The sequence below is a fragment of the Bubalus kerabau genome, chromosome 23 (genome assembly GCF_029407905.1).
Source record: "Bubalus kerabau isolate K-KA32 ecotype Philippines breed swamp buffalo chromosome 23, PCC_UOA_SB_1v2, whole genome shotgun sequence".
Taxonomy (NCBI): domain Eukaryota; kingdom Metazoa; phylum Chordata; class Mammalia; order Artiodactyla; family Bovidae; genus Bubalus; species Bubalus kerabau.
Window position 1 is genome coordinate 23,562,896 of NC_073646.1, and position 17,093 is coordinate 23,579,988.

Here is a 17,093-nt window from a genome sequence, read left to right on the forward strand (position 1 = left end):
GTGTGGACAGAGCCTGTGATTGGCTTCTAACCAACGCAATATGGCAGGGGTGGTGAGATGCCGCCTGTGATTGTATTATAGCACGCAGACACGGTCTTGCCAGCAGACTCACTCTAGGGGTCTCCTTGTTGACTTGAAGTAGCAGCCTCCCTGCAGAAGCCCATATGATCGGGAACTGCAGGCAGCACTTAGATCACGGTCAGCAAGCAGCACAGGCTCTCAGACCTGTGGTCCTACAAGCACAAGCACGTGACTTCTGACAACATCCCGAGGGAGCTTAGGAGTGGGTCCTTCCCCAGTCGGACCTCCAGATGACACCCCAGACCCATGTGACCCTTGACTGCAGCCTTGTGAGACCCAGGCAGAGGGGCCAGATAAGTTCTGCCTGGGCTTCTGACCCACAGAAACAATGAGATAATAAATGTGCATTGTTCTAAGCTGCTTAAGTTAGTGGTCATTTGTTGCTCAGCGATAACTGACAGTGTGTACCATTTATGGATACCTGTGTGGATAAAAAGGGTGGGGTGATGTGGGGAGAGTTTGCCTGTGGGATTGCCAGGGGTTTGTACAGCTACGTGCCGGACAGTGAGCAGAAGAGGGCAGCCTCTGCTGGCTGGGGTGATATCATCTCTGGTTGTATTATAGCATGTAGTGCTACACTCTCTTTTGAAGAGTGTGTCGAGTAGGAGTCATTTGCTTGCAAGTAACAGAGACAAACCCTACAAAGTTTAGGCAAAAAACAATAAAAAATAAAGGTGGGGCAGGGGAGGGGAGAGAATTTGTGGTGAGGGTACCAGGCAAGAAATGCAGAATGGCCTCAGTGATGGAGATGGGTTAATGGGAGAGGGAACTGCAGAGACACCTCTAAAAGTGATGCCAGAGAAGGTGCCTCAACTCGGCACCACTTCATGCCTTTTCCCTAAGCTGGCGGCTCAGGCAGTTTGAACCGCTTTTTGCCTTTTGGTTGCATCAGAGCCAGTGGCTTCACCATGTTCACAGATCTTTATCTTCAGCTCCATCACTAGGCTATTGGCGAAGTGGATGCCTTTGGTCTAGAAATATCTGTCAGTGATGTGCCGCCCAGTCTCATGCAAGACCCTATACTGTGAGTCAGAGACTACTTAGGGCTCTGAAATGCACTCACAGACCATCAGGCTCAGGGTGCAGGTGGCAGAATGGTGGGACTAGACCACAGGTAGAGAAACTAGAAAGAGGGTTTGTCTTAAGTCCTGCAAATATGAGCACTTTAAGGACTCACTGGGCTCAGGACAGTACTGGAAGCTGAAGCCCCAAGAAGGGGACCAAGGGGCTCCATGGAGCCCCCAAGGGAACCAGGGTATTAAACAGGTTCAGGAATTCAGTCATTCCACCTGCATCTGACCTGTAGGGAATTCACAGGGTACAGCCCAGTACAATCAAGGTAACCAGGGGACACCCCGACCCCCTGTAGCCTCCAAAGGGCTAGACCAAGAACAGGCAGATGGGTGCTGCCTGCAAGGGGTGCGTGGTGAGAGGTCCTCGACTCTGGTGTTGCTGTGGGCAGGGAAGCAGGAACAGAAGGCCTGGGCACCCAGGACTGATGCTGCCATGAGGAATATTTGTATGGAGAAGGGAAGGGAACAGTCTGAAGGGCAGATCCCAGCACCTCCCTTGATGGTCAGGGAAGGCCATGTGAGTTTGGATTACAGACCTCTCCACCTCTCTGATGGTGGGTATGGTGCAAAGACTCCTGTCATGTGTAGTATACCCCGGGCAAGGTGACAGTCACGTGGCAACCCCTGCCCCCCACACAGGGGTGACTTGTCTCTGCAGCACCTTGGAGGTGCTCCCGTGGTGGTGCAATGACAGCTCTGAGTACAAGCTGAGCCGCACGTCCCACACCATGACTCGGCCATTCAGAAAGGACAGCGGCCGCTGACACACATGGGGCAAGCAAGCTTCATTTTTCTTTAGATGGGAGCCGCTGCGGTAGGCTGATAGCTACAAACAACGAGAGAGTGAAACGGGACCACTGTTCCTAAAGTAAAGAGGGTAGGGTTTGGTGTATTTCAGAATCATTTTGTTCAAATAAACCTCAGCATACGTTCTGGGGAGAATGTTTGCCATGGCCCTTCCTCCTCCCCAGGCACCCACACCGTCTCCTGGGCAAGCATGGCATCCCAGCTCCCTCTGGAGTGTGAGTTCAGGCATTCTGGAAGAAGTATCTCCAAGGTCTGCAGAGATGCCTGACTGGATGGCTGAGCTCCTTGGAGAGCGGGTCAATACTTAGGAGCAACGTATCAATACACGGAGACTTTTGCTTTCTCTAGAGGTTTTTTACTATAGTGCTAAACCGGGATGGGAGGGAGCAGAGAAAAAGAACAGAGGTGGTGTATGAGGAAGGAAAGAGTGAGCCTTCAGTAAACACAAATTTAAGATAGGGGGTAAACAGGTTTACAGGTACATATTTTCAATGTAATTTAAAAGTGCAGGGAGTTAAACTTTGAGTTAAGAGAAAAAAGTGATTGTCTTCTGCAAGTTAAGTTTCAGTCAATTCATATAACTGTGGTGCTGGAGAAGACTCTTGAGAGTCTCTTGGACTGCAAGGAGATCAAACCAGTCAATCCTAAAGGAAATCAGTCCTAAATATTCATTGGAAGGACTGATGCTGAAGCTGAAGCCCCAGTCTTTGGCCACCTGATGCGAAGAGCTGACTTATTGGGAAAGACCCTGATGCTGGGAAAGACTGAAGGCAGGAGAAGAAGGGGGTGACAGAGGATGAGATTGGTTGGATGGCCACCACTGATCCAATGGACATGAGTTTGAGCAAGTTCCTGGAGATAGTGAAGGGCAGGGAAGCCTGGTATGCTGTAGTCCATGGGGTTGCAAAGAGTCGGACATGACTGAGCAACTGAAAAACAATGACAACAGGGGAAGGAGGTCCAGTGGCTTCTGAGCAGGGGTCGGGTCATGGATGTGCCTGGCGAGTGATTCTATCAGTGGAGCCACTTGGGGCAGCCAGCATGGCAGCCTGTGTCCCAAGAGACGATGCCAAATCTGGGCCACAGGGAGGCACTAGCAACACAATAGGTGTCCAGCCAATCGGCCTCACTTTGCTCCAGTCCCGCATCCACTCTTCCCAGGTTATTTCAATCCTGGGAAAGAAGTGCTTTCCGGTCACTAGAAGAGGGATTTCCCTGGAAGGTAATGAATGGCTCTGCCTCCTGCACTGAGCCTGTGGGGCTGAGATATTGAGAGTTGGCCTCCAAGTGTCTAAGTGTCGCTGGACAAGTGTCTCCAGACAAGAAAAAGAATCAGGACTGGTAAGAAGAGCAAAGGAAGAGCCCAGCCCCTGGAACATTCGATGAGAGAGAACCAGTCTGGGAGGTCTCTGGGTCCCCTGGGGGCGGGTCTCACTGCTGCGACCTTGCTCTTGACCCTTTCAAACTTCTACGTTCACAGTTAAGACTTTCGGCTGTCCCATCCACAAGTCTTTATTTTTTTTAATTTAAAAAATTTTTTTGATGTGTGAGATCTCAGTTTCCCTGACCAGGGACGGAACCCACGCCTCCTCTAGTGGAAGAGCAGACTCCTAACCGCTGGACTGCCAGGGAAGTGCCCCATCCACAGTTCTCTGTAGCTAAGTGACAGATGACAACATGCACACACACAATCCACAGTTTTGCCTGCAAGAATGATAGTTATCATATAAACCACAGAATATATTTAATTCAAATGAAACATGAAACTAGAATAACGTTCGGTCCTTATCAAGTAGCAATTACATTGTTTAAAAAAAAAAAAAAAGAACAGTACGTTTCTGTCTACATTCTGGCAATCCAACAAGGCACAAGGCGATCCAGTTTGCTGAGGTGACGGATCCAGCAGTCACCCCCAATGCTCGTGGTTCTGAGGGGTCGGGGAGACACAGACCATACTTCATACAAAATGATTCTGCAGCATGTCTGAAGGAGAGGAAACTCCCTTGTGATAGATGAGAAGCAAAGTCCAAGCAGCAGGAAGTAGGTGAGCATAATGGATGTACTTCATTAAATAGAGTGTTAATGCATGGCTCTTTGTTCATTCCAAGTTGCCGATGGTGCTGCCTGTGTGAACAGCAGGGACAAAAGCTTTCAACACATGTCTTGGCAAGGATACACCTTCCACTGTAGGTATCTCTCTTTAAAAAAGAAAAAAAAATTTTTTGGCATGATTCTTTCCCATATAAAGAAAGCCAACTTCTTCAAGACACAGGTCATCCAGCTTTAAGTGTCAGCCTCTGCTCTCTCCTGGGGCTGTGAGAAGGCCACGTCCAGCATGGTGAGGCCTTTCTTTTTCCCCTTCACTGAAAGCTTCTCACTGTTTGGTCTATGAAGATCAACATCTGCCTGCCCCTGCTCCACTCGCCAGGGCGGAAGGGGTCAAGGGTGGGGTGTGGCTTTCTTCACAGGGCGGTGCTTTCTGTATCATTGTCCATATCCAACAGAATGCGGCCGGGCAGGTCTTTGCTGGCTGAGTCTGAATGCATTTCAGGAAAGATGCTGCGAAGCGGTTCTGAAACCCTAGAATTGGCGTCTGGACAAAAACATGAGGAGACATGGTATCAATGGTGTGGAAATGCCCAAGAGGCCACCGAGGTTCTCTGAGAAGGAGAGAAGCTGGAGAGTTTGAGAGTCAGCCCATGCACGCACACTCCCCTACTACAGGCACCGTTAGCCCTAAGAAGTTGAGTCAAGCCTTGGAGACCCCAGGGACAGCCACATGGCACAGACCACCTGGCTCTGGTGGTCCTTTCTGGGAGCCCACGGCAATCCTCAGAGATGCAACCCTGGAAGGATCTGCTTGCTGTGACTGAGGAAGAGAGACCTTATTCCTACCAATAGCTCTAAGGCATTAACTGAAATCTGCTGACAACATCTGGGCTGCGGGAAGGGCTGAGCTTCACTGGAAAGGGTTCCCTCCTCTGAGGCTGGTGAGTTTCCTCCTGTTATTAATGAATGCTGTGGCCTCAACCTTGGCATTAGTGACATGTGGGGCCAGATCACCCTGGGTGTGGGGCTGTCTTATGCACTGTAGGATGCTGAGCAGCAGCATCCCTGCCCTTAACCCGTGAGATGCTAATGGCACACAGCTCTCCTTCCCACAGCTGACAACCAAAGATATCTCTAGTCACTGCCAAATGTTCCTGGGAAGAGGGTGGGAGGGCACAATCACCCCTGGCTGACAATCACTGAGGCAGAGCACCAAATCTCCTACAAATATTAATTTTCACATCTATTTCTAATACTTGTGCAAGCGCGTGCTAAATTGCTTCAGTCATGTCCGACTCTGTGCGACCCTGTGGATTATAGCTCACCAGGCTCCTCTGTCCATGGGACTCTCCAGGCAAGAATCCTGGAGTGGGCTGCCATGCTCTCCTTCGGGGGATTTCCTGACCTAGGGATTGAACCCGTGTCTCTTATATCTCCTGCATCGGCAGGGGGGTTCTTTACCACTAGCACCTCCTGGGAAGCCCATTTCTAATACTTATATACCTCCAATTCCTTTTTCGTGTCTTATTACGTTGGCTGGAACTCCTTCAGTGAGATGGCAAATACATGGTCCTCAAGCCATGATTGCTCACAAGACACCTGAACCAATCACAGCCCTCTTCCTAGTGAGATGGTGGGTCTCAGATTCCTTCATCATGAACAAATACTTGCTCAGCACCTACCACATTCTAGCTGTGAGGATGCAAGAGTGAACAAGTCAGACACAGCTTTAGTTGAAGCCCATGGCTAAGTTGGGGAGACAGGCCTTCCGGTCTTGAAAAATTTGTTTCTCTAGTAGATGTGAATTCTAGCAAATGATGAGCCTTGTTAGGGATTTTAGGGCAGTGGAAGAGAGGTGGGAGATGTTTAGATGTGTTGTAGTTTCCTTTTGCCAGGTTAGAGCTAGTCATGTAGGGAGCAGGGAAGTGGGTGGTGGGGCGGCAGGGGGGACGTGTGGTGGGGTTTTCCTGTTATGCTTAGAGCTGCTTTTCTGTACTGGCTATTGTGCAGTCTGCCCTTGCTAGAAGCTGCTTTCAACAGTAATAAAACAGTACTAAACAGTACTTCTGTTTTAGCCACTCCTGATCCACATAGGCAGAACTGGCAAATGCAGTTGTATCCTGGGAGGCTCACTTCTTTGAGACTCCTGCTCTGACACATCCCTACAGCTCTGAGGTGCGAGGTCTACTTACTTCCTGGGGTACCCCTTTTCTCTCAGTCACTCCTGGGTTGGCAGACCATCCCTTGAGATTTGCTATGCACCATAACTCAGGTGAATATCCGAATTTATGCAGGTGCCAAGGTGTCAAAGAGTTGAGGTGCTGTGTGTCATTTCAGATAGCTCAGGTCTTATGGGAATCGTAAAGTCAACTGAGTGGTGCTGAACTGCACTGTGTAAAGGTACAGGAAAGGGTGGTCTATGTACACAGAATACAGTGTCTCAGATTTGTCCTCAGCAGAATGAAAGTCAACGAGGGCAGGGACCACGTCTGTCCTATTTACAGTGCATCCTTAGTGCCCAGAACAGTGATGAGTTAATAGCAGATATTCAATAAACGTTGTGGCTGTTTGTCTGTCTGTCTGTCTGGACAGAAGAATAGATAAAAAGTCATCTAGTCCAGCCATCTTTCTAATCCTCTTTGCCAACAGCCTCATGTAAAGAAGTGGCCATGTCTTGAAGACAACACTGATACAACAAACTCAATGCACATTCAACCCCTTTACCATTATCCTAACCCAACAAGACAGATGGGACAATCAGCCAGTGCCACTTCTTGGCTCATAGACTTTACACAGAACTGTGGAACTGACATGCATGATGCAAAGGGAGTGTGCATATGAGTTAGATTTCTACTGATCAGTATCTCTATTTACATGTAAACGTAACACCTATCAGTAACAGATCCTTTTCAGAGTACAAACTTGTTATTTTTCTTCTTTTTCTTTTTTTAACATCACCAATAATTTCTGGACTTGACTTTTCTGAATTTCTCTAGCTATTTAGGATGAACACACATTACTTACATACTTAGAAGAAAAATGTGTGGTGGGACATAGAGGAAATTCCTTTACTTCACCCTGCCTGGTTTGCCTGAGGCTGGTGGATTTCCCCCATCTCACTTTTGTATGAACCATTTCTTGAAAGAAAACTACAAATCTGTTTACACACAAAAAGCAGTAAGAATCACGGCATGTGTGCAGAGCCAGCTTTCAGAAAGAGACAGATCTTTATCCCAGTGGCCGAAGCTACTGAGCAGCTACTACTTTCCAGGTGTGGTGCTGAGTGCGCCACACACGTCACCACATCACAGCATCACACTGAACCCTCGTGAGATCACCCCAAGGCGGCACTGACTCCGCCATAAGATAAGCAAGGGGGAGTCTGGGGCGGGGCTCGGCTCTCTGATCCAGGGGACACAGCCAGCCCTGGAAGGAGGAGCTAAGCCAGACTGGCTGGGCTCTGGAGCCTGGTTCTTAATTTGCAGAAGGCCTCTCCACCTCCCTAGAGGAGTCTAGATGCCCCTGGAAGAGGGGCCTGGGAGAGAAGACAGCACCTGAGCAGATAATGGCTTGAGGCTTAGACTCTTGGCTCATTTTAGTGACTTAAAGTGTCACTAGTGTCTTTAGTGACTTAAAGACTTTCGGCTCATTATTTGCAAAGGACATAAAGGTTCTTTTAGAAAGATGCCTATAGGAGCCCGTCAATGTTTTTTAAAAAAACATCTTCAAAACTTTCTGGCTATGGATTTACGCAAGGCATCATTTTTCATTATACGCACTCCAAGATGGGCTGGTCTTTGAGCATATTTCTTGGAGTTAAGTTCATATGAAAAGTATTATAAGAAGGCTGAGCAAGAGGGCCAAGTCACAGCCTCTGCTTGCTGGTAGAATGCCATGCCTGTGGTTCACCATTGCTCTGGGGCTCTGACTAACATACCCTGGATCCTCCAATTCCACGAACAGAGGAGCCTGGTGGGCTACAGTCCATGGGGCTTCAAAGAGTTGGACACGACTGAGATACTGAGCACGCACACACACATCTAAGGGTGGGCCTTCTGAGGGTGGGAACTGGCATTCTACAGTTAGGGTACGGTCCTAGGAAGTCTGTCACGTCAACAATATTTAGTAGTGATTTAAGTGATAAACCTGCCCTTCAGAAAGGCCAAGGTTATTCTGATAGCCACTCTGACATGTTAAGGGGTCCAAACACAAACCTGAAATTAAACATTTCAGGCACAAGTACAGGGTGAACCACCCCCCTCTCAACCATTAAACCCTTCTCTAAGCTAGAGTCTGAGGGAATGACTTCCTTATAATCCTCATCAGTTTTCTAGGGCTGGGAGAGGCTTACTCATCTGCAAGCGACTTTGAGTCAACTTTTTATTATTTCAGTCAAAGGAGAGCGCCTGTTCTGGTCTCACTGGATGTTTATCTTGACATGATCCTGACATCCACTTATTAAAAATAAAAATGCAACTACAAGCAGAAGCCACTTACATGTCCAACTGTGAGCAATAAAACATCTGCTTAATGAAATATCATGTAGTCATTGAAAAACTACATTATAACATGGGAAATAGCATATCATATAAAGTTATAAAAATTATATCATAATATAAGAAAGAGCACATGATGTAAAGTAAAATAAAAACGTAAAATCAAACTCTGTGTATGCCAAACAATTATGATCATGCATCCCTTTGCCTTTTAGGAAAAAAAAAAACTAGAAGGAAAAAATAAAATATGAATAGTGGACTTCTTCAATTATGGAAGGGTGATTTCTTATTGTTTCTAATTTCCCAATTTGCTTTAGTATCCATATTTATTTATTTTTTTAATATATTACTTTTTTGGAAAAAAATTTTTTTTAGTGTGGACCATTTTTATGGTCTTTATTGAATTTGTTACAATATTGCTTCTGTTTTATGTTTTGGTTTTTTAGCCACAAGGCCTGTGGCATCTTAGCTCCCCAGCCAGGGATCGAACCTGCATCCCCTACGTTGGAAGGTGAATTCTCAACCACTGGACCACATGGGAAGTCCCAATACGTTACTTTCATGCTATTAAAAAAAAATGCTTAATTTTAAAAAGCAAAAGCTATGAGAACCAGCAAAGTGTCGAGTGTTTGATGATGATTATTGTGACTGGTTCTACCACTGTGCAGTGGACGAATGATTTACTAAATTAACTTTCAGGCTCACTAAATTAAGAATATCTTCTACTCCATTCCTGCACAGGGAGCTCAGCACAGGGCTCTCTGATGACCTAGAGGGGTGGTGGGGTGGGCGGTGGAAGGGAGGCTCAAGACGGAGGGGATATATATATACATATAACTGATTCATGCTCTTGTACAGCAGAAACTAACACAACATTGTAAAGCAATTATACTCCAATTAAAAATATATATATCTTCTAGTCCAGAGCACTGTCTTTTCAACCCACTACTAAGTGGCACATTGGGATCAAAATACTGGGCTCCAGACCTGACATGTCTGGATCCGGGCATGTGAGTCTTTAAAATGGTGACATACGAATCTAATACCTAACTCTGATTATCTATTTTTTCTCCATAAAAATGATAATAAATAGCTACCACTGACTCAGACCCCCTGTATATTAAGAACTGTACGGTCCTTTTCTTATTTTATCTACTCTAATGCCTTGGATAGTTACTCTTGCAGATGTCACCATTTTACAGAGCAACCCGGTGCCGCGGTGCCGCTGTTACACAGAAAGCTGAAATTCGAATTCAGGCATGTCTGGTTCTAGTGTGTTTTTTCACTACCCCTCAAGCCTGCCCGGAACAGAAAAGACTAGAAGTTGAGCAGGTGACACGGCCAGCCCGGTGACGCGGGTGTGTGAACACAGCACTCACAGTCCTTGGCAGCAAGCATGAACAAGGCCAGCCTCCCTCAGTGCATGCACGGTTAGTGGGGGTGCGAGCAGGCAGGGTTAGAGTGAACGGTTAACTTCAGGCATTAGTGCGCGGACATGATCATCAAGTAGCAACAATGCTTTGGCCAATCAGGTGCCTTTTCCTTACCATTAAATATTCCAATTTCAGTTCTTACTGAATATGGCAGGTCATACATCTAAATTATTTAATGAAATGTTTAGATTAGAACACTCTAAAATCTATTACTTTAAAAACAGCAAGATGTAAAAACTCTTTTCCTTGCAAAGCTAAAATCCTATGGCTCTTTTTTCCTACTGCTTTCTAGAGTTAACAATTAAGAAGAGATTCAGAAGGACTGCAGAATCCCTCCTTTCTCTGGTGCTGAGCTGCCAAAAATTGACTGCCAAACCTGTTTGGTATCAGGAATCTCCCCTGAGAGCTTATCTTAATCCCCAGGCCATAAATCAGTTTTTAAGATTAAATGCTCTCAGTGAATAACCTGTTTTCAGGAATTCGTCTGTCTAGAGATTTCCAAGTGAAAACATGATTTCATAATAAAGGACTACCTGTCTAGGGAAGTTAAAACATTTTCTTCTTCTTGAAAAACCCAATGACTGAATTCCAGATTGGTTAACAGCAGCATGATCAACACAAGCGTATTTGTAAATTCTAAATGCTGGCCTTTTATGTACTTCTAATGGCAATTCAGGGGATTTGAAGAAATTAAAAATTAATTCTGTAAAACAAAGATATGGTGACCTGGAATTTCTTGAGTTAGGAGAATTCAAAGTACAGATTGATTTTTACAATATTTAGCTAATATCCTAGGGAAAGTATTTATAATATCAAATTTCACTTATCTGACAGTTGTTAAAGTACAGAACATTACAGTGTCCTAGCACATCAATAAAATAAGTTTCTGGAATAAAAACACCCGGATAACCATGGTTTTGAAGAGCAGATACAATTCTGATTGTAGTCTTTCCTCTAAAGAAAAGGGCAGATCTGGAAATAAAATTCTGATGTATCACAAGAATTAAAGTGTTAAAAGGCTCAGCCTTAATTAGGGTTTAGTCTTTTCACTCTGTGATTTCCACACCCAACTGGGTAACTGCAGACTTCTGGGTTCATTACCCAGGAGTCAGGAAGGTGGAATAAGACCTGAGCCCTCCACTGGTTGAAAGATTGAGTTCTTGTTTTCCCTTTCTGGTTTTTACAGAAAGTCTTCCTCAGGCCAAAGCTGGGAAAACTCTAAGTAGCCCACTGAAGGCTTAAGGCTCAGGTCAGCTGATTAGAACTGAGTTGGACATATGATGGGAGCCTTATGCCGTCCAAGCGTGGACCTAAAGGCTAGATTCAGATGAGCCTCACAATACCTTTCAAAAAGCTCATGTGGTTTAAGAAAGCAAAATGTAAGCATGCCAGAATGCAAAGAAATTTAGTGTGGGATCTTTGGAGAAAGAACTTTTTTGGAGGGGATGGGGGATCCTGAGAATTTTAAACACCGAATTAAGAAGCTCCATGCAGTTAATTCAAAATTAAAGCTCAAGACATAAGGGACGCCATTTTCTGGGCTAACTGCACCCCAGTTCTCTTTGGTTGGATGCTGAGGAGCCAATCAATGACAGGGAAATCACACTGAGCAGAGCAGACGCTTGGGAAAAGCTTACCAAAAAGAAAGGAAACATTTCTTAGTATTCTTATCTGAGCGGCTTGAAATTGGGCTCGAGATCTATTGACACCTACATCTCAAATTCGGAGCACTGCAGCTCAAAGTGCTTCTATAAACAAGAGTGATGTCTACCTGCTAGAGAATGGATGGCAGGGGGTTGGATGGCTGCTCTTGAGCACAAAGTCAAAAGCACGTATACAAAACATGGCTAAGCAGGAGCATTTGGGGCTGCGGGCAAGCTGCTTGGGGAGGATTACAGACCTTACTCCTGGAAACCTTCCCCACCTGTGAGGGCACTAGGAAGGGCATCTATTGGGAAACAAACAAACAAACAAACCAATGTGGCTTTGTTTTTTAAATAAAAGCTGAGGTGTCATCAGAAAAAAAAAGCTCACAATTTATAACACATGTAAATCACGCAATATACTCCTGGGGGAAAAAAAGTTATCAAAAAAGAAACTAGACGGTTAACCCTCGTCACTTAGGGTGGGATGTATCCTTTGCTCATTTTTAGCAGAGATGTCATTCAGCATGGCTGGAGGGCCCAGAGGTATATTTCAGCTACTTCTCTAAAAACAGCTCCACTTAGGAAAATGTAAAACTAGGCTGTTCTAAGAAATTATTCAAAGCTACTAATTACCATTTTTAAAACCATTAAAAAAAAAAATCCATCCATCTCATCCTTAAACAGTAAATTAGAGCACTTGAGATGGAAATTAAAAAAAAAAAAAATCACAATTAAATAAATGGTCATGTTCCAGACTGCCAATAAAAAATATCCCATGAGAGAGGTAAAATCTGTATAATCATCAATACCTAAAACAGGTTTCCATAGAATTAAAAGGAAATCTCGATTCTTCTGTTCCTTGCCATTAAAGGCTGGCATTCTCATGCGTCTCAAATCTCCCTGCTGAGAGCATCCAGTTTAGCATAAAACATATTTTTTAAGATTATACCTGAAATGCTTCACTTACTCTAAATTACTCTTAAAAAGAAAACGAACATTTTAATGAGGAGTTCACTAAGAAATGAATATCATGCTCCAGTTGGACAATACCTTCCGCTTGGATGAGGTCATTATACCTAGAAAATGTAAACGTAGATGGTTCTCAAACATAGTGACCCTACACATCAGGGGCTGGCAAACCTGAGGGCCAGGTAGGAAATCTGAAGGCTCTGGAAGTATACGACTTTCCAAAGGGCGACACAACTCTGCTGTTTTAGCATAGAAGTGGCTAGAAAGAACATGTCAACAAATGGAAGGCTTTATTTATAAAAACAACCTGGAGGCCAGATTTGGCCCGCAGTCCTGGTTTGCCAACCCCTGATGTAAAATCGAAGCCTAAATGAAGGAGAATAGTAATAAAGCAAGGTAGAGTTGGCAAGGGGAACTGTCTGAATCCATTTCCCACTTACCTGTGACTATTTTGGAGGCGGTGGGAGCTGCGATGCTGAGGTTGCCGTCCCCGGCGGCGTGTGCGCCGGGAGGATGAGGGGGCGGGGGCACGTTGGGCCGGTTCCTTGGCTTTGGTACTGGTCTTGGTCTCGGTAAGGTTCCAGCGTGTGGCTGTGCGGTCTCGGGATTACTCACCGCCTGGCCGGGGTTCTGTTTTCCGAGGGGCGGAGTGCTGGGGGGCGTTGGAGTCTGGGGAGGGGTGTGGGACGACTGCTCGAGTCCAGGCTCACCGGGCGCCGGTGGGCCCTGGCTGCCCTGCTTGGTGAGCGCCGACGGCGATGCGGCCTGCGTGGGGGGCTGCGGCGGCGGGTGGTTGGGGGCTTGGATCGGAGGCAGGCTGCTGGAGTACCTCCGCGGTGCTGAGAGCTGCGAGGTGGCGCAGGGCTGGCTCGGGGCCTGGCCCGGGGGCTGGGTGGGGGGAGAAGGGCTGCGGGTGGACGGCTTTGGCGACAGGCTGGGTGGGTGCTGAGATGTTCCTGGAGAACTCTGGCCCCCGGGGTGGCCGGGAGGCGGGTTTCCTGGTTTCGGGGGTGCTGGAGCAGGTTTTTTAACAGCTGCGCAAAGGAAAAACATCTCTCAGGAAGCGGAGCGCTGGGGATGGCCAAGCCCCCTGGACCAGGGTACCGAGCTTAACCTCACCATGTAAGCCAGGTGAGATCCAGACCTGCCCCAACTCCCAAACCCATGTCAGCCAGGGGCACCTCCCCTCTGTGGTCCTCCTCGCCCAACCCCACAGTCAGCCTAACCATGAGAAAAGCATCTGAAACACGCAAATTGACAGACTGTCTTCAAAATGCCAGGACTCCCCAGAACTGTCAAGGCCACGAAAAACTAAGGGAAGACTAAGAAATTGTCACAGTCCAGAAACGGTAAGGAGAGGTGGTGTTGACTAAATGCCACCAAGCTGTCCTGGGGGTGGGGACAAGCTGGGGTCAGAAAGGGGCCAGTAGAGGAAACATTGGTGAGATCTGAACAAAATACGGAGTTTGGTTAGTAGTAATGTACCAGAGTTGGTTTCACAGCCGTGATAAAGTACCCTGGTGATGGGAGATGTTAACTATAGGGGAAAGTGAGTGAGAAGTACACCCAATCTCTTAGACTACCTTTGTAACTTTTCTGTAAATCTAAAATTATTCCAAAATAAAAAGGCTATTTTTTTTTTTTTACAAAAGTACATTGTACACATATAGATCTTTAAAAATCTGTCATTTTAAAAGCTGAATGATTAGAAAACTCAGTTAACAGAGGCTGACCCACTTACATGGAGTCAAGCACCTTAAGAACAGCTAAGTATTATTCGCTCAGTCGTGTCTGACTCTTTGCGACCCCATTGACTATAGCCTGCCAGGCTCCTCCATCCATGGAATTTTCCAGGCAAGAACACTGGAGCGGGTTGCCATTTTCTTCTCCAAGAACGCTAAGGGGGTCTCTAAGCACGACTGGGCCACCTGTATGTAACCATGGACCCCTTGCCCTGAGGTTTCATCTCCTAGAGGGCATGATATATTTTTATTATTAACAGAAATTCTACAAATTCCAGAATCATTTGTGCTAATAGATATATTCTAGATAAAAGTATAAATCTGGATGATAGCCTTGGATTCAGTTCCAAGAGTTGAATTGCATCACTCTACTCCCTACGTCAGCTAAGATCAGTATCACTGGGGGTGGGAATTTGGTACCAAGGATGGCAGGGTAGGAGAAAAAAACAAGTCTGGAGCTGGTGTGGGGTTGGGAGAAATGGGTGGAAAGGAGAAACTTTAGCATTTTTTCAAATTCTGCTGAGATCCTTCTAATCCTGCAAGAAAGTAAGAGGGAAACAAAGGGAAGAAATGAAGGTGTATCATTCACCTAATACGTGACTGGCACCAAGTTAGGCCCTTTACATAGACTGTCTCATTTAAGTCTCATAAGCTCACTGCAAGACAGGCATTATCATATCCATTTCATGTCCAGAAAACCGAGGCTCAGAGAGGTCAAGTGTTTGTAAAATGTCACACAGCCAGTACAGAGCAGAGCAGAGGCTCACACCATGTCCTGTGGCCTCCTCGGACTCTTTTTGTCTCTCTTCTTCCTTTCTACGCTGCCTGGCTCCCTGCTCATAAGGTACAGAATTCAGGAATAAAAAAGGAATAAAGTCTGCTCTGCTGGCCTGATAGAACTTTTGACCTTGGAAATGGGAAGATCTTTTCCCACAGAAACAACCAACCCACTGACAAAGGAATCTGGAACATGAGCTGCACTCTGGTTATCATAAGCAACTTAAAAAGAAAAATTTCCAGCATTCTGTTCTAAACAATATTAACTACATATTCATGCTGAATAAAAGATCATTCCTGACATTTAAGGGTGTAGAGGGAATCTGGAGAGAAAGCATGAGAGCAGCATGACAAGGTCCGAGTCCCGCATGGAGGCCAGGCTGGGAGGAAGGCAGGCCTCGTCTAAGCCCACCACGCAGGTGCTGGGAGGCTGAGCCAGGTAGGTGGACGGTGCACAAAGGCTCAGACTCTTCTTGTGACGAAACCTGAGATCTGTGACGCAGGAAAAACTCCTAAAGGGGCTATGAAGGAATCTCAACCTCGCTTCCAGGGCTATACCTGAAATCCAGGTAGAAAAGACCTAACTTCCCTTGAGCATCAGTTAGGATGCAGACAAAGACGATGGTGGCTTATAGGAGAGCCTCCGTAAGATTTTTTAATAGCAAAACTGTTATTTATTCTGTTTCCCCAGTCCTGGTTACAGAGATGATAACACAAGAAAATGAACTCAGAAATATACTCTTTGCCCATTTTTAAATGGGATATTCTGTTTTGCTATTGAACTGTATGAGTTTCTTATATATCTTGGATATTAACCTCTTGTGATTGTGGTAATAACTTCACAGTGTATACATGTATTAAATCATCACACTGTACACCTTAAAAAAATAACTGAAATGTGGGATTCTGGATTGACACTGGGACAGAAAGAGAACTTTAGTGGAAAAACTGGGGAAATGTGGTCAAAGCCTGAAGTTTAGCTAATAACACTGTATCAGAGTTATTTCCGGGTATCTATAGTTGTTCAGAAAATGAAGATCATGGCATCCGGTCCCATCACTTCATGGGAAATAGATGGGGAAACAGTGGAAACAGTGTCAGACTCTATTTTTCTGGGCTCCAAAATCACTGCAGATGGTGACTGCAGCCATGAAATTAAAAGACGCTTACTCCTTGGAAGGAAAGCTATGACCAACCTAGATAGCATATTCAAAAGCAGAGACATTACTTTGCCAACAAAGGTCCGTCTAGTCAAGGCTATGGTTTTTCCTGTGGTCATGTATGGATGTGCGAGTTGGACTGTGAAGAAGGCTGAGCACTGAAGAATTGATGCTTTTGAACTGTGGTGTTGGAGAAGACTCTTGAGAGTCCCTTGGACTGCAAGGAGATCCAACCAGCCCATTCTGAAGGAGATCAGCCCTGGGATTTCTTTGGAAGGAATGATGCTAAAGCTGAAACTGCAGTACTTTGGCCACCTCATGCAAAGAGTTGACTCATTGGAAAAGACTCTGATGCTGGGAGGGATTGGGGGCAAGAGGAGAAGGGGACGACAGAGGATGAGATGGCTGGATGGCATCACTGACTTGTTGGACGTGAGTCTGAGTGAACTCCGGGAGTTGGTGATGGACAGGGAATTGGCGTGCTGCAATTCATGGGATCGCAAAGAGTCGGACACGACTGAGCGACTGATCTGATCTGATCTGATAGTTGTTCTATAAAAATATAAAAATTTAAGAGAGGTTCAGTGAAGACTATGTGCACCTGTTCTACACTATCTCTGCAACTCTCCTTTAAGTCTAAAGTTATATCAAATTTAATATTAAAATATATATATGTCATTTTATATTGAAGATCATCCATACTCCAATAAATGTAGTTTGGAGTTAAGACATAGGGTAGCCTGATTCACATGGACTTTAACTGGCTTTAGAAACATCTTCAGTGAATCATGCCTCTTTGTAGACCAGAGTTTCTCAGTCTCAGCATTACTGACATGTGGAGCTAGATGGTTCTGTGTTGC

The 17,093-nt window shown here is 45.6% G+C and overlaps 1 protein-coding gene across 4 annotated transcripts in view; it reads right to left on the bottom strand.

The window, feature by feature from the left end:
- Window positions 1-3,448: 3,448 nt before the first annotated feature.
- ARHGAP17 (Rho GTPase activating protein 17) overlaps window positions 3,449-17,093 on the bottom strand; it is a 101,724-nt gene continuing 88,079 nt past the window's right edge. For 2 of the 4 annotated variants that reach the window (XM_055562386.1, XM_055562383.1), the window contains 2 exons: window positions 12,995-13,588; window positions 3,449-4,554 (listed from right to left, as the gene is read on the bottom strand). In XM_055562386.1, the coding sequence (XP_055418361.1) occupies window positions 4,424-4,554; window positions 12,995-13,588 (725 nt within the window). In that variant the 3' untranslated portion in view covers window positions 3,449-4,423. The other 2 variants (XM_055562385.1, XM_055562384.1) reach the window with 2 other exon arrangements.